The following is a 22332-nucleotide window of genomic DNA, read 5'->3' as shown; positions in this document are numbered from 1 at the left end:
GAAAGGGTTCTGGCATCCCTCAGGCCCAGCGCCTGGAGCTTCGGGATGCTAGACTTCCCCACCGCCCCTCCTCTCGGGGGCGGGGGAGCTGTCAGGGGGCGGTGCCTGGCAGTGGGGCGGGTTCAGTGGCAAGGGAGCAGTCGCAGGGCGGCGGGACGCACGGGGCCGGGAGGCGCCCTCCATCGCCATGGACCTGATACCAGCACTGAGCCTGGGCGAGCTAGCGCTCAGCTTCTCGCGGGTGCCGCTCTTCCCAGTTTTCGACCTCAGCTACTTCATCGTCTCTATCATCTATCTGAAGTATGAGCCAGGTGAGTCGGGGGTTGTAGAAGTTACCAGGAGGGAGGTTGCCCATGGCTTCATGACTGAGGCGAGAGGAGTAGACAGGCTAGATCCTGGGGCTGGATGGAGGATGAGGCAGAGGTTGAGTTCGTGGACTACTCCCACGCGCACGCAGGTGGAGGAGGAACCCCAGAGACAGGCTCTGTGGAAAGAGGGCTGCAAATGAGGTGAGAGAGGAGAGGAGCGCACTTGTTTACTGTTAGGACAGGTGCTGCGGGGTTGCGGGCGGGGGCGGGAAAAAAGCCAGAATCAGGTTAGAGCAAAGCTTCCTGAACTAATTTTGGGCAATGGGGATTGATGGTGGCGAAGGTTCTAACCAAGGGTCGGACCTGCCCGGGTGAGGGTCAGATGTTTTGGATGTCAGCTGCCATGACCTCCCTTAACGCCCTTGGATTGACTGCCGGGTGACCATATAAGGACTGGCCATGCTGGGGGCTGCGATCAGGTTCAGGGAAAGTGATACCCATGTCCCCTCTGTACTGCATCTTTTGGCATCTTCTTCCCTCCCTTCCTGCTTGCCTACCCGGCCAGCTCGGGCCTGGCATCCTTCCCACTTACGGAGCCGTAACGATTCCAGGACAGAACAACTTCGGGTCAACTCGCTCTCAAGAATCAGAGGAGGATAGACCCTACTTCTTTGATTTATCTCTGTGTAATGGGTATATTGGGAGGTTAGAGGACAGTTTACGGGAGTCCCTGGTTGAACTCTGGTGGTAGACAAGCTTTACCTGCAGAGTCATCTTGCACCGAACCCCTCCTCCAAACCTTCTGCTTTAATGAGGACAAATGTAGTTCACACCTATAACACCTACGTAGGACGTAGAGGCAGGAGGAAAGCAAGCTAATTCCAGGACAGCTAGGGCTATTGATGAGTTCTTGACCAGTTTGACTACAGACTATCTCAAAAACAAACAAATAAATAAATGCCTCCCTGGAGCGTTCTATTTTTATATAAGTTCAGTCTTCTGTAGTTTTACTTACTCTACTGAACCTTCAAACTTGAAGGGTAGGAGAATTTCCTTCCATGAAAGCTAGGACCCTTCTGTGGGTGGGTATGTAAATTATTAGTTTTGAGGTGACAAAAACAGACTGCTATGTTTACTTAGGAAGGGGGGGTCAAGATGGAAGGAAAAAAGCCAAGTTTATAAACAGTTATAACCTCGAAAGGGCCCATTTCCAGCTCGAGCTTGTATGAAATTGCATACCTGTCCTTACAAGCATAAATATATGGTCTTATGCAAATGGGATTTAGCAGATGCCAGGCTTTCTTGTTGGGTCTTCCTTCCCTGTGCACAAGCAACAAGGCTTTGCAAGGTGAAGTTCATGTTCGTGGTATTGTTTTGAGAAACTGGCTTTCCTGTCTGGGGAAGAATTCCCGGTGGCTTCTGTGGAACCCAGCACACTCCCAAGATCTACTGTGAGGAAGTGGGAACCCCCTGGAATGGACCTAATGTGGAAGTGTGCTGAAAACAGGGTGTCTTATTTTTATTTTTAACTCCTATCATTACTTATGGGAGGGGGTGAATGTGCTAGGACTTGCATGTGGATGGCACCAGACAATTTGACGGAGTTGTTCTCCCTCTCCTATGTGGGACTTGGGAATTGAACTCACGTAAAACTCACTTCCCCCCTTTCTTTCATTTGTGTTTAAAAATATTTTCAGTTATCATTCATCATTGTCATTATTAGTGTGTGTGTGTGTGTGTGTGTGTGTGTGTGTGTGTGTGTGTGTGTGTATACATGCCCCAGAGTGCATGTAGAAGACAGAGGACAACTCTGTCCTTTCATCTTTACGTGGGTTCTAGGGATCAAACTCAGGTCACTAGGCATCACTGGGCAGCAAGTGCTGTTACCTCTGAATCATCTGACCAAACCACTGTGTACCTCAGGCTAGCCTCAAACTAAGACCCTCTATCCTCAGCCTGCCTTGTGCTTGAATTCAAGATGCTCCATGCTCATTCTTGTCGGAATATCTCTGCAGGAGTGTCATAATGAACCATCTGTGCTACAGTGTAGGAGACTTTTGGTTTTGTGCTTTAGAACTTCATCATCAGTTCCTCAGCCCTAGCTGCAGATCAGATTTTCTGGGGTCTTTTAAAAGTCTGTTTCCACCTGGGCATGTTGGTGCCTCTAACACCAGCACCTGGGAGGCAAAGGCAGAAGCAGGTGGATCTCTGTGAGTTCCAGGCCAGATGCTAAAAACTCGACCTGAACCTGCTGCAGTGCTGTCTGCCTGTTGTCCCACTCACTCAGAAGTGGAGACAGAGGACTGCAAGTTAGCCAGCTCCTGTCTCAAAATAAAATGAAAATGAAAATTTTTAATTTGTTTTATTATTTATTTATTGTATGTGTTAAGTGCTACTGTGTTGCCCCCCTACCCCCACATCATACAAACATACATACTCAATGCACACACATAAACAGGAAACAGAGGGACAGAGGAAGGTATCTGAGATGAGAGCTGGTCCCTGTCCTAATTCAAACCATCAGATTGGTCCCATTGCCTCCACGGGTTTTCCCTTGCCTGTCTGTGACATGGGTTCATTGGTAAAATGAGCCAGTTGCCCTCTTCCAGCTACTGGCATGTAGTCCACTAATATGGGTATCTGGATTTGGGGCTTCTGTGTCCTCTCTAAGAAGTGGTTCCATTCATTTGGAAGGTGCTAGAACTCCTCTGGGAGTTGCATATCAGATATTTACATTATGATTTTGATAGTAGCAAAATTACAGTTATGAAGTAGCAAAACATCATGGCTGGTGGGAGGTGGGGAGCATCACAGCATGAGAGGCTGTATTAAAGGCCCACAGCGATAGGGAGATTGAGAAGCACTGCTCTAGAAGAACATGTTACTGGGGTTCTGGTGTTTTCTGGGTTGTTTGAGAGCGACTCGGAAATTCAGGATGCTGGGCCAAACCAGAACTGCCCAGGAGAACCTGCTCTAAATCCCTCCCAAGTGTCTAGAAGGGAGGGGATAAAATAGGTCTGAGCTGAGGGTTAAAGTGGGAGCCCCCTGGGTCCCCAGCTCTGTTCAAGGAGAGAGGCAGAAGAAATGGCCTGCGACAAAAGGCACAGATGAAGGGAGGAGTAACAGTCTGCATTCCTTAGCTTTTCTTGATACAGGCTCTTGTGTAGCACAGGCTGGCCTTATAGCCTAGGATGACCTTGAACTTATGATCTGCTTGCTTCCACCCAAGCCCCCATGCTGGGATAACTGGTGTCTCCCATAGCACCCATGTGCTTGGCATAGAACCCAAGGCTATGTGCATGTTAGGAAAGCACTTTACCCTTGGAACCATGCTTCATTTGTTTGAACTAAACCGGTCTTACATGGGTGGGACTAAACTCACTACATAGCTAAAGAGAACCCCAACTTCCTGAGTCTTCTGCCTATCTCCCAAGGGCTGGATCTACAAACATGCCCAACAATAACCTTTTTTTGTTTTGGTTTTTCAAGACAGGGTTTCTCTGTGTAGCCCTGGCTGCCCTAGAACTCACTTCCCGGATGCTGGGATTAAAGGTGTGCACCACCACTGCCCAGCTAGACTCTTACTAGTGGTCTAGGCTGGCCTCAAACTCACAGTCCTCCTGAGTCCTGACTGCTGTGATTTCAGGCCCATGCCACCACATAGGCTCCTGCCTGGCTTCTGTTGTGCTGGGAATGGGACCCAGTGCTTCAGGCTTTAATTACTAGTTCTTTTTCAGGCTAGTTTTAGGTTCACAACTAAATTAAGTTGAAAAGTACAATGCTTTGTAACTTTAGTTGGGGCTCCTGAGATATTCTATGCATGGAGTAGCCTTAAAAATGGAAAAGAGGACAATTTCTATCTTCACCCACCCCCATTAGTCTTTGATACCAGAAGACACTGGGGAAGTCTGGGCAGAGATCCTAAACTGAGCCCCGCCCCCAGTCCATCGTGGGGGGGGGGCGTTTCTGGGTAGGGCATTAAACTGAGCTACTCTAGCCCACAGTGGGTTTAAGATTTATGTGTGAAATTTCACCCAAATATTTCAATCTCATTCTAAGCCCCAGAATATCTCTGGTATTAGCTAAGGGTAGGCAAACTTTGATAGAGCTGGGGAGACAGCTTCTCCAGATTCAGTGATTGAAGCTTGTCATCTCTACAGTGGAGAAGTTGAGGCAGGAGAATGGTAAATCAAAACCTAGTCTGGATTAGAGTGAGACACTCAAACTACATAAATACGATACATGGGGCTGGAGCAGTGGCTCAGCATTAGGAGTTCCAGCTGTTCTTACAAAGGACCCAGGGCCCCTCACAACCATCCGTAACCCCAGTTCAGGAATCTGACACCCTCTTCAGAGATTGGCAGATGCTGCACTTACACAATACACAGACATACATGCATGTAAACACTGATACATGAAATAAAGCTTTTAAAACTAAAGACAGTGAGTTGAGCCATAAACCCATCCCTATGTCTTTTGACGTCTAAAGAGACTGAGGCTCACTGGAGACTCATGGCAGACACTTGGGCTTAGGCAGTGCCAGAAGAGAACATGGAACTGTATATAGGAGGTGCTTATGAAACCAAGCCTAGAGCCTGCTTGTCATGGGTCATGCACTGAAATCTCAATGCCACCCCCATCTTAAGATAGTCCCAAACAGCACAAAGACCCTGGAATAAGACTGCCCTGGCAGCTATTTTTAGAAGCACATGCAAGTGTTTTCTGTGGAGCAGGAGGAATGCTTGGTAGCTTTGGCTCAGTGGACTCACCAGCTGCTTCTGGGGATCATTTCTCAGGGGACGTGTGCTTTAAATAGATACAGGGCGGCTTGGGGGTGGAAGGGTTCTTTCCCCTCCCTTCCTCTTTCTTTCTCTTCTCTCTCCCTCCTTTTTCTCCCTCCCTATTTCCACCCCCCCCCCCCGTACATCCCAGGGTACCTGAGAGGGCTGCTTTTTCTTTTGTGTGTTTTTTTTGTTTATAGAAATTAAATTACATTTATGTATGTGTGTAGGGGATGACCTGCATGTATGTTTCTATGAGGGTGTCAACTTGGAGATACAGATAGCTGTGAGCTGCCATGTGGGTCCTTTTCCTCTTAACTACTGAGCCATCTCTCTAGCCCCAGCCTTGAACTTCTGATTCTTTTGCTTCACTTCCTGTGTGCTGGGATGATAAGCCTGTACCAACCACACCAAGTTTATGTGGTGCTCTGGATGGGAGCTAAGGCTTCCAACATTCCAGGCAAGTTCTCTGCACTTAGCTAAAATCTTTCTACCAACTCGGCACAGCCCAGCTGTCCCTTTTAAAACCATATTCTCCTAGGTCCTATCTCCAGAAGGCTAGCCTTGGCACCCCCACTTAATTACTGAGCACTACACCCAACTTTTAAAGGTTCCCTGACCTGTCACTCTGACACCTTGGAGACCAGTTTACTGTGAACCTTGGGACCAGACCACATCCAAACAGTAACCAGAGCCCTTAGGTGGCTTGGAGCTACTTGGCTGACAGCTTGCTCCTAAAATTGTTCTCTGCTAAATGAAACTGGTCAGAAAGGGAGGGGCTCTGTATGATAAGCAGTTATACCAGGAGACACCCAGCCATGGGTCTGGGGTGTGGCTTTATGAGATGGGAATAGTAGTAGCATAAAGATAGAACTTAACCATTAACAAAGACTGTGGAGATTTACAAATATTATTTACTTTCTCATTGTTTACTTGAGGGTCTCTATATGGCCCTGGCTGTCCTACAACCTGCTTTGTAGACCAGGCTGGCCTTGGCCTTGATCTGCCTGCCTCTGGGGGAGTAAAGGTGTGCTGAGCTACTTTTATTGCCTGTACACACTCACACGCAGCAGGTATTAAAGTGCCTGTCAGGAGGCAACCTGCAGGAATCGGGTGGAATCTCTGTCTCCACCACTTGGGTTCTAGGACGGAATTCAGCTTATCAGGCTTGGTGGCAAGTGCTTTAATACTTCAGTAGACATGACGCCATTTGCCTTGCCCTGTCTGGACCCTGAAATGGCTTCCTCAATGGGCACAGGCAAGTGTGTGTTTGGTGATAGAGAGCCTGCTCAGCATGCAGCTAGACTGGTTTCCATCCCAGCATCTGATGAGAACTTTATAAGCCCTGAATTTAATCTCCAGCACCCAGGGGGTAGACAGGCAGCATGCAAGCAAGAGTAGCATGTTCCTGGGATTCCAGTGATCCCCAGAATTCATGTACCCTCACAGGAGCTGTGGAGCTGTCCCGGCGCCACCCGGTGGCATCCTGGCTGTGCGCCATGTTGCACTGTTTTGGGAGTTACATCCTGGCCGACCTGCTTCTTGGGGAGCCCATCATTGACTACTTCAGCAACAGCTCCAGTATCCTGCTGGCCTCGGGAGTCTGGTGAGCACTAGGAGGCAGGGAAGGGCAGAGCCTGGGATCAGGGAGGACCCCAGCACCAGGGAGGAGGGAGTTTGAAAGAGCAAGGGTCTCCAGTCACAGTCTGCATGGTGCCGCCATCCTCCCTGCCCCCTTATCTGCTACTTCGCCAAGCACCAAGCCCAGCAACCAGTGGGGACCCCTCCCCCTGAGCCTGTGCCTTCTCTGCATCTCTGCTCCTGGTGTGCCCGCCTCTCCCTCTGACCCTAGGCCTTCTGTCCTCAAGGTATTTGATTTTCTTCTGTCCCTTGGACCTCTTCTACAAGTGCGTCTGCTTTCTGCCTGTAAAACTCATCTTTGTGGCTATGAAGGAGGTGGTGAGGGTTCGAAAGATTGCCGTGGGTATCCATCACGCGCACCACCACTACCACCACGGGTGGTTCATCATGATCGCCACCGGGTGGGTCAAAGGTAAACAGAATTATGACAGGGAAGATAAAAAAAGTTGCTACAGTGAGATAGCTTGGTAGGTAAAGGACCTTGCAGCCAAAACCTGGTGACCTAAGTTTGACCCCAGGGACCCGCACAGTAGAGAACTGATTCCCACAGGTTGTTTACTGACTACCACATGAGTACCATGGCACATGCCACGTACACATATCATACACAAAAACAACAAAATTAATAATAATAATAGGGGCCAGCAAGATGGCTCAGTTGGGGAAGGGCACTTGAGGCCAAGCCTGATGACCTGAGTTTGATGCTCAGAACCCACATAGGAGAAGAGACCCAGTTCTAGCAAGTTGTCGTCTGATCTCCATACGTGTTCTGGTGTGTGCTTGCACATGGATGCACTCCCCACCACCACAAAAGATATAAATAAAATACAACATTTTTATTTTCCACACAGAATCTCTATGCAGCCCTGGATGGCTTGAAGCTCATTATGTAGACCAGGCTAGCCTCCAACTCACAGCGATCCCCCTGCCTCTGCCTAATTAAAGGTGTCCACCATCATACCTTCCACCCTTGGGCCCCACAGGGTAGAATAAGAGAGCTCACTCCACAGTTGCCCTCTGACCTCTGCATTCATGTTGTGGCATGCTAGCACACCCCCCCCCATAAACAGAATAAACAAACGATTCAAATATAGAATAAAACTATAAACAGAATTACGAATTCTCTTAAACAAGTAAACTCCTAGCAGTTGACTGGGTGTTGGGAGAGCTTCTGTCACAACACTTGAGACAGAAAGGATTAGGAGTCCTGGGCCAGCCTGGGCAACACAGGGACTCAAGACAGTCCCTTGTAGGCAGGGACACATCTGACTGTTTCCTGCTGGTTTTACTCTGACTTTGCCTGTGATACTGGAGAAAGAGTTGTTTTGAGCCTCAGTTTCCCATATGTAATGGATGATCACCCTAGGCTCAGTCTCCAGAGAGGGTCCCGTGTTTCCCTGGAAACTGAAGTTAGAGGAGAGGAGGGTATGAGGGTTTCCGGCCACCTCAGTGGTCCCTGCTCTGCAGGCTCTGGTGTTGCCCTTCTGTCCAACTTGGAGCAGCTGCTTCGAGGCGTCTGGAAGCCAGAAACCAATGAGATCCTACACATGTCCTTGTGAGTATCCTGTCTGCTGACCTCTGTTCCACCATGCCTGGCCCTACGTTATTTATCTAGAGATGCCATTAAGGTGGGTGGGCAGGAAGAGCGTCTGCAAAGAGGTAATCTTTGACTGGGGTTTTGAAGAGTGAATAGGAGTTTTCTGGCTACAAAAGATCCTCCACTTAGAGGCTAGGATCATGGCTAGTTGTCAGGTTAGAAAACTGCAGGACCAGGGTGAGGATGTGAGTGGGGAGCAAAGAAATGGAGCCGGAGTGAGGGCCACAGGCAGGCAGGCCCTGTGGCTTGGAGGGCCAGGGGATGATAGTGGACAGCAACATTCATGACCCATGTAGGACCACTGCATCGGGCCTGATAATATCTTTTATTCAATTTCATTTCTATCACTATTCTTTTCTCAGTTTTCCTATGTGTGTGTGTGGGGGGAGGGCATATGTGTATGTGTGGGTGCATGTACATGTGGAAGCTGGGTTATGCTTGGGACCACCATATTCTTTGAGGCAGGGTCTCTCAGTCAAACCCTGAGTCCCTCACATGCCCAGACTCGCTACCCAGCTGGCTCTGAGCAAACTCTTTTACCATGGAGCCATCTCCTTAGCTCCATTTCTCTAGTGTTGGGGTGAGTACCTAAGAGAGTTGGAGGATAGCCTGCAAGAGTCCCCGCCCCTGCTGTGCACTTTTATTTGCTGTCCAGGGGTTTCCCTGAGGCTCTGTCTCATAGCCCGGTTAGCCCTCTGCATGGTGACCTTAGCTACCAGCATCTGCAGCGGTGAGTGGATGGAGACCACTGCATCCAGAGCCATGTCTACAGCATTACCATGTGAGGTGACAGCAGCCATTTACACTCTCCACACCGAGTGTTTCAAGGGCTTGGTGGCTTTTCCTGTAGCTGTGGCACCGTATGTGACTGACAGAAGCAATTTAGTGAGGAGAGAGTTACACAGGCTCATAGTTTAGGGGTACAGGCCATCATGGTAGGGAAGGAAGGCAGCAGCTCACAGCATGCACCCAGCAGAAGGAGGGGCATAGCTCAGCTAGCTTCATACTCAGTCCTTTGGGTCCTTCAGAGGAGCTGACAGTGCTCTTCATTGCTGAGCCATCTCTTCAGCCTCTGTGAGGTGATTTTTGACAAGATTCACTATTACCAATTCAGCAAAGTGGCACCAGTCTTTAACCTCAGTACTGGGAGGCAGAGGCAGGAGAATCTCAGTGATTTGCAGGTGTAGGCATTGATTAACCATTCAGGGTCCATCGCTCACACAGTCTTTATCTCTTCATCTCAGTCAAGAGATGGTGGGCATATGGGGCTGGAGAGATGGCTCAGAGGTTAAAGAGCACTGGCTGTTTTTCCAGAGGACCTGGGTTTGATTCCCTACACCCACATGCTGGCTCATAACCATTTACAACCCCATTCATAGAGGATCAGATGCCCTCTTTTGTCCACTACAGGTATTGCTTACATGTGGTTTACAGAGATGTATGCAGAGAAAATACCCATATACAGAAAATGAGATGAATAAATGAAACTTTAAAAGAGAGAAAGACGCTAGGCCACTGATTGCTCTGGGAGTCACCTTTTGAAGCCGGGTGTGGCAGACCATTCCTGCTGCTGGTCTCTTAGTTACAGTTGCCCAAATAGAACCACCATGACCAAGAATTTGGGCTTCCGTGCCAGTGGGTTGAGTTGTGCTGGGGAGGAGAGTCTGCAGCAAACAGCAGGTGCAGTGGCGGAGACATGGAGCTCAGGGCCCAGGGCCCCTGTGCACAGCAGGTCACATCCTCAGTCTCCCCAAACAGCACCACAGACAGGGTCCCCCGGGGCTCACTGGCCAGCCCACCCAGCAAAATGGATAGATTCAAGGTTGGGTAAGAGACTTTGTCTCAAAAATAAGGTTCAGGGCCTGGGAGACAGCTCAGTGGATAAAAGAACTTACTGCCAAGCCTGATACCTGAGGCCCACGTGGTCTAGGGAACAGGCCACCTCCTCCACCTAGGTCCCTGCACCTGGTCCTCGTCAACGTCAACAGGAACAGGGGCTCTTCTGGTCTGTTGCCTGCCTGCCTGCGGATCCCGTTCCCCTAAACAGACTGCCTTGTCTAGCCTCATAGGGAGAGGATATGCCTAGTCCTGCAGCAACCGGGTGTGCCAAGGGAGGGGTTGTGTGTGGGGGTGATACTTGGAGGGGGGCCCACCCTTCTCAAAGGAAAAGGGGAGGGAGGAATGGAGGTCGTGTGTGAGGGGATACTGAGAGGAGAGGGGGAGCTGATATTGGGATAAGTGAATAAATAAATTTTTTAAAAGGTAATTTTTAGGTTATTCAAACTTAACAGAAAAGAAAAAAAAAAAAAAAAAAGAATCAACTCCCCCAAAGTTGCCTACATGAGTGCTGGAGACACAGAGACTGAGACACACAAGGGGTGGGGACAGAAGTGGGTTTGGCTGAGGAGGTCCTGGTGACAGTGCTTTCTGTCAGAAACAGTGAGCAGCACCAGGGACCCTAGAAGCAAGAGAAACAATTCATTTCACAACTTTGGGAAGCTGGAGTCCTGATTTGGTCACAGACTTTTTATTTTCATGACCACATGTCCCACCCTCTGAATTCCTAAGTGGCTGAGTTTTTCCCTCTAGCATAGCCTCCAACCAAGATTCTCTCTCAGGTCTGTTCAAATGTGTAAGCTCAGACTGAAACTCTCAACCCAGTGACAGCTAACATGCTCTCAGACAGACAGACACAACTGCCAGCCAGGGAAGACAGGTCTGGTGCCTCCCGCTCAGTCAGCTGTGGCTCTGGTGAGCTTTACAGGAAGTCTGACTGAGAATGGGCTGTGGTGATTTATATCTCACTCCCCAGCCCCACCAAGGCCAGTCTGTATGGAGCTATCCTGTTCACCTTGCAACAGACCCGCTGGCTCCCAGTGTCCAAGGCTAGCCTCATCTTCGTCTTCACCATGTTTATGGTGTCATGTAAGGTAAGCCACCCCTGCCTGTGACCTTCACTTCACTGGTGCAGGGTGGGGGTACGAAGACACTTCTGGATGAGATGATCCACCTGAGGTAGATGGAAAAAAATTCATCAGGAAATTGAGGCAAAAGGGCCAAGGAGGTGGGGATGGAAAGGGCTTCCAGGCACAGGCTGGGGGTACCTGTGTGGGAAACTAGGGGGACAAGAATTTAATAGCCAGAAAGGAGTCTTAGGCCTTCCCTGTCCTTCCATGTGGCTGAGGAATGTTGTCCCCAGCTCCCCAAAGCATAGAAGGTCCCTGCCTACGGCTGGTCCATTCCTAGAAGAACACAGCCTTGGGAAAGGAATAAGCTCTGCTGTGGAGGCTGAGGCAGGTGGATCCATATGAGTGTGAGGCCAGCCTGGGAATGCAGTGAATTCCAAGCCCACCAGGGTTAGTCACATAGTGACATTCTGTTTCAAAAACCCAAGGCCCTGCGCCAGAAAAGTGGGCCCAGGGTCAGGAGTTCAAGGTTGTGTTCAGCTTCCCTAGAAGGTTCAGGTGTGACACTGGAAATCATGGCTCTCCAGAGTCCAGGATGGGGGGTGGGGTTCGTGTACTTGGAGGTATGGGAAGCTGGAGGGCTGGGGCTGGCCCAATCGCTCTCACTGTTCCTTTGCTCTTCCCTCTCCCACCACTGTTTCCTTGAACTCCCCTCAGGTGTTCCTGACAGCCACGCACTCCCACAGTTCTCCATTTGATGTCCTGGAGGGTTACATCTGCCCAGTGCTGTTTGGGGCAACTTGGGGAGGTGACCATCACCATGACAACCACGGAGCACCACATGGCATGGGCCCAGGCCCCCAGCACTCTGGCCTGCCTGCCAAGGCCAAGGAAGAGCTGAGTGAAGGCTCCCGGAAGAAGAAGACCAAGAAAGCAGATTAGGGTTGGCTCCAGGGATCCTCTGGGTGCTTGGAAGAAGGATGTGGACTCAGAGAAACTCAGAACTTAGGGGCATTCAGGGCTCAGAGACCCCCTACCCCCCACCAGCCTCAACTTTCCCATCTTCAGTTTGGAGCCATCAGCAACTCCCAGGGCTTGATGTGGGTTAAACTGATGTAGAGTTAAGTAGAAGTGGAAAACTCTGCCCTCTGCCAGACCCCCCTCACAATATCATAGCCTTGGGGGGACATACAATCCAGGGCTAAACCCCTGGCTTATAGGTTTTTGGTTTTTATTCTGTGTTCTGTCTAATTATATCTTATAACAAAAAGAATTTAAAGCCACATGGAGACTCCGTCATCTGCATTCTTCCTGAGAGCCAGATGCTGGGGTTCCCTCGAATTTTGTGACCCCTGCTGGGCCTCTTTAGGTAAATGGCCTCCCTTTTCTGAGCCCTGTGTTTCTGTTCTGCAGCACGAAGTTCCCAGGTCCTCCTGTGTACAGAAAGGTCTCTATAATGTCAAACAATTTCTTAAGCATCATGCTATTGAAAAGGAGGCTGGAGCTGGCATGGAGGACAGTGGCAGGCTGCTGTGTGTTAGACCATTTGTGTCTGAGCCCAGGTCAGATATGCAGCTGAACAGACATATCTAGGGCAGGCTGCTAACAGGAGCAGGGCTGGAGTTCCCAGCTGCCCACAGGCAAAAGAAGTATGCATGCAGGGCAGAGGGTCCAAGAGATAATAAGAGCCTTGAGTGCTCACAATTGGGCCCTGAGTGTATCAGGGGTCCCTCATGCCTGATCAGCGTAGTTCATTCAGTAATTCAACAAACACAGATCCACACATTCTTGCTCCCTGTGCAGTGTTGTGCTGCTCGGAGGAGGAGCAGGCCTTGTATAGGGAAGGGCCGTGGTCCCCACAGTCTCCAGGACATCTGAGGGAGGTGGGCATGGCTGGCCTCGGGCTTATGTGAGACTCAGATCTAGTTGGAGTACCCAGTGTTGCCCATTTGTTGAGAAAAAGTTCCTCACAGCTTTGCCTGGAGGCAGGGTGGGTCCTGAGGCTGGAAGCTCCGGGGTGTCATCCCCTGGTGTCAGCCAAAGCTCTGTATGCGTGTCAATAAATGTGGTGCAAGTAAATCAAGCTTTTTTTCTTTATTCAGCCTCAAAATATAGGGATGCGGAGGAGTCTGTTTTAGAGATGGCTCAGGCCTTCAGGGATAGGAGATGGGTTCGAAGCCTGGGGTACAGGGTCTTAGAATACCTGACTTCTCCAAGAGAAGTGGGAAGGTGCACACCTGTTCAGAAGCTGAGGCAGGGGGATCACTAGTTCCAAGCCTTCCTGAGCTACCAGATTAAAACCAAAAAGAAAAGGAAATGAGGAAGAAAGGAGAGAGAGAATGGAGAGGTGGGGAAGAAGTGGAGAGAGGTAAGGAGGGGAGAGGGGAGGAGGATGAAGAGAGGAGGGAAGGGAGGGAGAGGAGGGGAAGGGAAGAATGGGGAGGGAGGGAGGGAGGGGGAAACTCTGCTGTCATTCTGCAGTTCCATGTTCAGGAATGTGCTGCAAAGGGGACCTTGGGGTCCTGGGACCCTCACCCTTTTTCTGGCTTTTCACAGTAGCTAAAATTTGGAGGCAGGAGGAAAGGCCATAAGCCCTTGAGAGTGGATATGGGCCTGGTGTCAGGACTGCAGACTACCCATAAACCTCAGTGGGCTCTGGCCTGGGACTAGCTCCCAGAGCAGCTGGAGGATCACAGAGAATCGGCCTTTTGCCTTCCAGTCCAAGGCGTGGGTATCATGTATTCTGGCCAGACAGACTTGATGGAAATAAAGAGCCACCCAGCCTATTTTGGGAAGGAGGCGTGATAGCTGCTGGCTGGCCTGTGTTCCTGGATCATTGCCAGGAGAAGTTGCCATGGTGTCTGCAAACAGGTGCCAGAATTCTGACGGCCGTTCTTAATTTCAGGTTAATTTTAGCAGGATTCAAGTTTGGTCGCTTCTATTGTCTGATATCGAGAGTGGGGCTCTTTATATTGTTTAAAAATTTATGTTTGCCCCTGCCTATAATCCCCGGTGAGACTGGGGGCATGACTCAGGGGTGGATCACTTGTCTGGTATTTGCAAGGCCATGGGCTCCATCTATACCACCATGCACCAAAAGATACACATTCCATCTGTGAAGCTTGGTGACAGCTGACTGATGTTTGCTGTTGTGTTTGTTTTGAGACAGTGTCTCACTATGTAGTCCTGGCTGGCCTGGAACTATGTAGACCAGGCTGGCTTTGAACTCACAGAGATATGACTGCTGCTGCCTCATAAGTCCTGGGAGTAAAGGCATGGGTGCAGCACCACTGTTTGCCTACTGTGTAGCTCCAGCTGGCCTGGAACTCACTCAGCACATTGATGGCAGCCCTCACCACCTCCATTTCCAGACCTCTCTTCTTTTTAAAGGATGCGATGAGCCGAAGAGCCGTGCCCTCCACAGCTCCATCAACAGAAACTTACTTACTCCCTGCTCCGTTCCTCTGCCTTTCTATCATAGTCATTTGGCGGCTCTAGTGATATCCCAGGAGCTTATAGAATTTTCCCCACTGCCCTGTTACTCGGCTGAATGTCCTCCAAGTTCATCTGACTTTTGCATTTTAGCCTAGGTTGGCTCCAATTTATAGTGGACCTGCTGCTGCCTTCTAGGGCTGGGATGACAGGTGTGCACTCGAATCTCTTTAAAGACGAGCAAGGGACACAGGAGGATTTGGTTCAGCACCAGCCCCACACCTGGCACACAGGGCTCAGCTCCTCTCCCAGTCCTAGGCCCCATCCAAGCAACACTGCACAAGTGGGCGGGCCTTCTGCCTGGAGGCGGCTGGGAAAAGTCCAGCTCAATTAGCAAAGGAAACTAAATCTAATTGAGCTGGTGGAAGCTAGAGGAGAGGTCAAAGGGAGGGCCACAGGCTGGATGTTGGCAGGTCCCTAGCTCAGAACTAGCAGTGACCTGGTGAACTCCTAGGCAAAGGAAAGTACTGAAACAGGGAGAGACGCTACAAACACACACCCAATTTGGTTCCAAGTCTGGGGTGCTGCCTGCCAAGACTAGGGCAGGCTGAGTTCTAAGGGCCGCTGAGCATAGATATCCCAACACATACTCAGTATATATTCTGTTCTCAGCTCGACAAATAAATATGGCTTCTCACTTTTGTCTTTAAATAAAGTATTATTGGCACACAGCTTCTGACTGAACCTTTTCTGTAGCTGCTCTTTGTTATCACAACAGTAGGGTTCAAACATTTCAGTTTCCTGAACAGTTAAAAATACAGATTATCTATCTGGTCATTTTTAGAAAGAGTTGACAACTCCTAGACATATAGCTGGTTTTTTGTGTGTGTGGGAGGGAGGAAGGGAGGGAGAGAGGGAAGGAGGGAGGAAGGGAGAAACCATTTGTAACTCCAGATCTGAGGGATCTGGTGCCCTCTTCTGGCATCCTCAGGTATTGCATGCATATGAAGCATAGGCACATTCCGGCAAAATACAAATAACAAAACCTTTTTCTTTCTTAAAAATTAAATTAAAAAAAAATATATATGCGCTTTTGTTCGTGTGTGTATCTTTGCACAATGTGTATGCAGGAGGCCAGGAAAATACCCTGGAATTGGAATTACAGACAGGTGAGAATTTCATACAGGTTCTGGAAATCGAACCCAGGTCCTCTGCAAGAGCAGCCAGTGTGTTCTTAATCACCAAGCCACCCCTCAAGCTTCTCTTTTTTCTCACCTTTTCTTGGGTTTCTGGGAATAAAACCTAGGGACTCGAACATGTTAAACAGGTGCATTCCACACCTGCATCCCACACCAACATCCCCAATTTTCTTCTTGCTTTTAGCTTGGATGCATGATCTTGCCACATAGCCCAGGCTAGCTTTGAATTTTTTAAAAAGATTTTTTTAATTAAAAGTTATATGTGTGCTTGTGAGGTGTGCAGTACATGTATATGCCTTGGTGTGTCCAGAAGAAGATGTGAGTATCCTCTGTCTCTTTCTGTTTTATTCCCATGACACAGTCTCACTGAACATGAAGCCAGGCTGCCAGCCAGCAAGTCGTGGGGACCCACCTGTCTCTGCACACAGCACTAGGCTTACAGACCAAAAGGACTTTTCCTAGCTTTTCTCCTTTTAAATTGGACCCAAGTTTATTCTGTCTTTTATGTGGTGGGAAAGAAGAAAATAAATGGCTATAAATTATTTTAGGCAAATTTCTAAGGAAACTCTGGTAAGGACTGCTGTCTATCATTATTGTTAACATGACTTAAATGTTAAGGTAACAGGATTTAAAATCACCATGGAAACAAACAAACATCTGGTCACATCTGAGGAAGTCTCCAGGTTGGAGACATGGGAATAAGATGGCCACCACCATTTCATGGGCTGAAGTCCTGGACTAAATAGAGAATAGGCAGCTAGAACAGAGCAGGCTCAGGCCTGTCCCTCCTGACTGTGGACTCCTGCCACAACAGGCTGGACTCTGGAGCTGTGAACCGAGCTAAATCCTTTCTCCCTTAAGTTGCTTTGTCCTGGCGATGAGGCCAGCTGCAGCCTGGGTAGGAAGAGACGTTAGGGACTCCTCATGTTTCTTCAGTGTGACAATGAGATCATAATGTTCTAAAGAATTTCCTATTTTATTCTATTTATTTATTATTTTTAAGTGTTTAGAGTCCATTTATTTCTAGGGGCTTTGTGGAGAGCAATTTTTGCACCTCTGAACAGTTGATGGTGGAGTAATATTAATATTATCCCAGGACATCTTGGGGCCAGCCAAGGCAGGAATCTGGCTTCTGTGCTACCCACAGTAAGGGCTAGTATCAAGCACGTCTACATCTGAAGTTCGGGCAGGACTCTCAAGAATGAGGCTATAAGGAAGTACATCTACATCTGAAGTTCCGGGCAGGGCTTTTATGAATGTGGCATAGGGAAGTACATTTGTATTTGATGCTCCAGATAGCATCCTTGGGAAAGCAGCTCAGGGCAGGGTGGATTTCAGAATGTAGGCACAGCAGTATCCATTTTTGTCTCTGGCCATTTTACCTGACCTCCAGTAAGATGTTTACAGGATCTTTGTTTGTTATCTTGCTTGATCTTTACATGTAATTAAAGTGATTTTAAAAGGGATGAATTAAACCAAGCCTCGCTTCAGCCATGAGGCTTAGGCCTCAAGTCCGGCTGAAGTCATGCTGCAACTTTAACTGACTTGTCTCTTTTCTTTCAATCCTCGCTCCAGCTCTGGGAGGACCTGTTGGGTGTCCAAGCTGGCCTCGGACAGGGCTTAAGGTTTGATTCCCAGCAGCCACTTCTAGTCCACAACCATTTGTAACTCCAGTTCCATGGTCTAGGACACCTTCTTTGCCCTTCTCAGGCACACAGTCAAAACACTCATACACATAAAATAACCTTTAAAACTTTGAAATCCACAGTATTAGCCATGTGGCTGATTTTCAGTGTCCACATGGTTGGACGCTGCTGCTGCTGCTGCCTGCTCAACAATCAGTCCCTTCCTCCTGGTACCAGACTCCCAATTTTGTCTACACAGACCAGACAAGCTGGTCTTGCCTCTGCCTCTCAGCACTGATAAAAAGATGTGTGCCACTCTGCCCCAGCTTGTCTAGGCTTTGCAATCGGACACTGTCTTAGTTAGGATTTTAGTGCTGCGAACAGACACCATGACCAAAGCAACTCTTATTAGGACAACATTTAATTGGGGCTGGCTTACAGGTTCAGAGGTTCAGTCCATTATCATCAAGGTGGGAACATGGTGGCATCCAGGCAGGCATGGTGCAGGAGGATCTGAGAGTTCTGCATCTTCATTTGAAGGCTGCTAGCAGAATACTGGCTTTCAGGCAGCTAGGACTAGAGTATGAAAGTCAATGCCCACAGTGACACACCTACTTCAACAAGGCCACACCTCCTAATAGTCCACTTCCAAGTTCAAACATGTACAAACCATCATATACCACTTCCTGGCCCCCATAGGCTTGTTCAAACTCATGAGTCTATGGGGGGGGGCATACCTAAACATAGCATAATACAAAATACATTTAGTCTACCTTCCAAAGTCCCCATAGTCTATAGCAGTCTCGAAAATGTTAAAAGTTCAAAGTCTCTTCTGAGATTAATCCAATTATTTAACTGTAACCCCCAAAGCAAGACAGGAAACCAGCTGGGCAAACTCCGAACTCTGCATCTCCGTGTCTGATTTCAAGGAGGTCTTCAGATCTCCAACTCCTTTTTCATCTTTGTTGACAGCAACAAACTTCTTTCTCTTGGGCTGGTTCTACTCCCCGTTAGCAGCTTTCCTTGGCAGGTATCCCATGGCTCTGGCATCTGGAACATCTTTGGGTTTCCAAGGCAACTTCAGTGTAATAGCTTCTTGTTTCAAGGTCTGGGGTCCACACACGCTCTGGGCTCCTCCAAATGGCTGGCGTCACTTCTCCAGCTCTGCCCTCTGTAGCACTTCAAGCTCAGGTTGATCCACTCAGCTGCTTCTGCTGTTCTTGGTGATCATCCCATGGTACTGGCATCTCCAATATGGCAGAGTCTTCCACTGCAAACAAGCTTCACCAATCGCCTCTCGTGGGCTCTCTTCATGGTGCCAAGCCTCAGATCCCTTGCATGACCCCCCAGTCCTGGGCATCAACTACAACCGAGGCTGTACTTCACCAATGGCCTTCCCTGGGCTCTCACAGTGCCAAACCTCAGCTGCTCTTCATGACAACTTCATGCCTTCAAAACCAGTACCACCTGGGTGATTCTTATACATTACCAAGTACAGCTGCAGCAAGAGGTACAGCCTTGGCTATCTTTGAAACACTGCTTCTTTGTGCTCTCAGAAGACACTTCCCAGAAGATTCCACCCGAGTGATGCTGGTCTCTTCTTAACCACCACTGATTTCTTAGCTCCAGCTGACCAGCATCAATTGTCCCCGTAGTCCCTTCTAGTTTTCACTCTAAAGCCAAAAAGCCACATGGCTGATGCTATTGAGTTCTGCTGCTTGCTGGGGCTGGAACATGGCCCCTTGTCCTATTACATTATCAGGTTTCTGTTTCCCATTCTAGTTATTGAAAATAGATTTTTTCCTCCCTCACTTGATATGTCCTGGTCACAGTTTTTCCTCCACCTGCTCCTCCCAGTTTTTCTTCTCTCCCATCCAGATCCATTCCCTTTTTGTTCCTCATTTAAAACAAACAATCAGGTGTGAGGCTGACAAGATTGTTCAGTGGTTAGAGCACTGTCTGTCCTTCCAGAGGTCTTGAGTTCAATCCCCAGCAACCATGTAGTGGCTCACAACCATCTGTAATGGGATATAATGCCCTCTTCTGTCATGAAAGTGTATATGCAGATAAAGCACCCATATACATAAAATAAAAATAAATAAATCTTAAAACAAACAGGTGTTTACGGGATAATAATAAAATACAATAAGGTAAAAACTATCATCTCAGACTTAATCGAAACAAGGCAACAGAAGAAAAAGAGCCCAAGAGAAAGCACAAGATCAGAGACACATTGGCTACACTTGGGAAACCATAATATAAGCACAGAGGCCTGTGCAGGCTGTGCACACGCTGCTCCCTGAGTTCCTGCGAGCCGTGCAGATGCTGGTTCAGAGGGCCTTGTTCTCGTTCCCTGAGCCCTGAGGGGAAGGATTTGATGAAGACATCCCATTTTCGGGATGTTCCAAGATCTCTCGTCCTCTGCATAATTTCTGGCTCTGTATCTGCTGCAGGAGGAAGTCTCCAATGGCAGCTGAACAAAGCACTGATCTAGCAGCTATCATTAGAAATCATTTTATTGCAACTTTTAAAGAAAGACTAGGGTAAAACCAAATAGACATTATGCAGTGAGCAAGAGATCTTGGAACATTCAACCTAAAATGTAATGTCCACAGACTCAGGTTCTTGGTTACCCAAACATTGTCGATTATGGGTTCCATCTTGTGTATGGATTTAAGTCAGACGTTGGTACGTTGGTTGGTTTCTCCGACAATCTTTATGTGGCCCTTGCCCTAGCAAGCTTTATAGCAGGACACCACTGTAAATCAAAGGTTGGTGTTCACATTTCTCCTTTGGTAGCCTGCAGAGTGCCTTCTGGTACCAAAGGCTCTAGCATACAGTGAGGAAGACTCAATGTAGGCCTACAGATTGACCAGATTAATGTTTCCATGTTCAGTGAGCTGTGTAGGTCCTCTCTTCAGCAATGGGATCTTGCCCATGGTTTGTTTAGAGCAGCCTTAGCAACAACTTGGGTTGTTCGGGGATTGTTATGAAACCCCTTTGCCTAACAACTCAGTTGATGTAACCAAATTCCAGCACTAGAACCTTCCTTTGGTGACAGTGTCCCATTTGGCTCTGTGTGCCCATTACTTGATGATTTCATTTAGATAGCCTTCACATATGAATATATTTGATGAAACTTCGGCGGTATCAGGTTTCATAATATGCTTCAAAGACCCCTTAATTTTAGCTGTTCCTCCCCATGTTCCCTCCCTATTAACCCTCTCACTCCCCACTTCCCACTCAATCCTTCCATCCTAGCTCCACCCCCACCATGACCATGCAATCTGTTTCCATTTCTAGGGAGGTCTATCTGTCCCTCCCCTCCAAGTCCCTTACTCTATACCTCACCTCTCTGGTATTGTGGGTTGTGGCTTGGTTATCACCGACACAAGAGCTAATAAGCACATATAAGCAGATACATGCTATATTTGTGGGTTTGTCTTTCTGGACCTGGGACACCTCACTCAGGATGATTTTATTTTCTAGTTCCTTCCATTTACCTTTACATTTCATGATGCCATTTTGTTGTTGTTGTTTTGAGACAGAGTCTCACTGTATAGCCCTGGCTGTCCTGAAACTAGATCTGTAGACCAGGCTGGCCTCATTACAGAGATCCTCCTGCCTCTGCTTCCTGAGTCCTGGGATTAAAGGTGTGTGCCACCATTTTTTAAACTGCCAAGTAACTCTATTGAGTGAACAGGTCACATTTTCTTTATTATTCTATTGCAGGACATCAAAGTTGTTTCCAATTCCTGGCTATTATGAATATAGCAGCAGTGATCATGTGTCCTTACGGTAGGATGGAGCAGCACCGTTGGGTATATGTCTAAGAGTGGTATAGCTGGGTCTTGAGGTAGATGGATTATGAACTTTCTGAGAACCCAGTATATTGGTTTCCATAGCGACTGTATTAGTGTGCGCTCCAGCAATGGAGGATGCTCTCCTTGCTCCATATTCTTCTCAGCATGAGCTGGTACTGATGTTATTGACATCAGCTATTCAGACAGGTGGAAGATAGAATCTCAGCGTCATCAGCTATTCAGACAGGTGGAAGACAGAATCTCAGAGTCATTTTGATTTGCATTTCCCTGATGACTAAGGATGTTGAATATTTTAAAGTGTTTCTCAGCCATTTGAAATTCCTCTGTTGAGAATTCTCTGTTTGTATTTTTGCCCCATTTTTAAATGAGGTTATTTTTTTCTTGATATCTAGCTTTTGGTTCTTTATACATTTTGGATATTATCCCTTCCTATTTCTCCTTCTGTGGGCTGCCACTTTGACCAAGTATCTTGTCCTTTGCTGCACAGAATGCTTCTCAGTTCAGAGGGTCACATTTATATGTGCCTGTGCTATAACCCTGGCTAATTTATTTTTTGAGACAGGGTCTCACTATGAATACCAGACTGACCTGGAACTCCCCGTGTAGAGCAGGTTGGCTTCGAACTCACAGAGATTAGCTTGTTTCTGCCTCTGAAGTGCTGGAATTAGAGGTATATTACACAATGCTCTGCCTTGGGTTGTCAGGGGTAGCAGAAATCTGTCATCCCCTCAAATGTGCAAGCTTGGTGGTGTGCCTCCTCCTTCCTGAACCTCAGTGGTCTCTGGAACAAGGAGCTGTTCCCGTTCACACACAGTTCCCAGACTTAACTCCAGAGGGCACCACTGCCCACGACTTCCTTGCTCAGCAGCCAACTGTGCCTTGACGTCACTCAGCCTTGATGCCCCTCCCACAAGGTGGGGATGTGTTAGGCTTGCAGGAGGTGACTGAAGGCACACAGATGGTGCTTAGGTAAGCTACTATAAGAAACAAAGACCTAACGGTCCCCCAAACACTGCTCC

General features: G+C 48.2%; 1 protein-coding gene across 1 annotated transcript; it reads left to right on the top strand.

Annotated features, from left to right (window-relative positions):
- The first annotated feature begins 106 nt into the window (after positions 1-106).
- Positions 107-13312, top strand: TMEM38A (transmembrane protein 38A). Its single transcript, XM_080928897.1, has 6 exons — positions 107-311; positions 6539-6695; positions 6958-7142; positions 8198-8285; positions 11140-11257; positions 11951-13312. The coding sequence occupies exons 1-6, from the start codon at positions 188-190 to the stop codon at positions 12173-12175; spliced, it is 897 nt and encodes a 298-aa protein (XP_080785023.1). The 5' UTR covers positions 107-187; the 3' UTR covers positions 12176-13312.
- Positions 13313-22332: the final 9020 nt, after the last annotated feature.

This window comes from Micromys minutus, assembly GCF_963924665.1.
Source record: "Micromys minutus genome assembly, chromosome: 14".
NCBI lineage: Eukaryota > Metazoa > Chordata > Mammalia > Rodentia > Muridae > Micromys > Micromys minutus.
The sequence above is the reverse complement of the archived record's forward strand: the minus strand, read 5'-3'. Positions and strand labels throughout refer to the sequence as shown.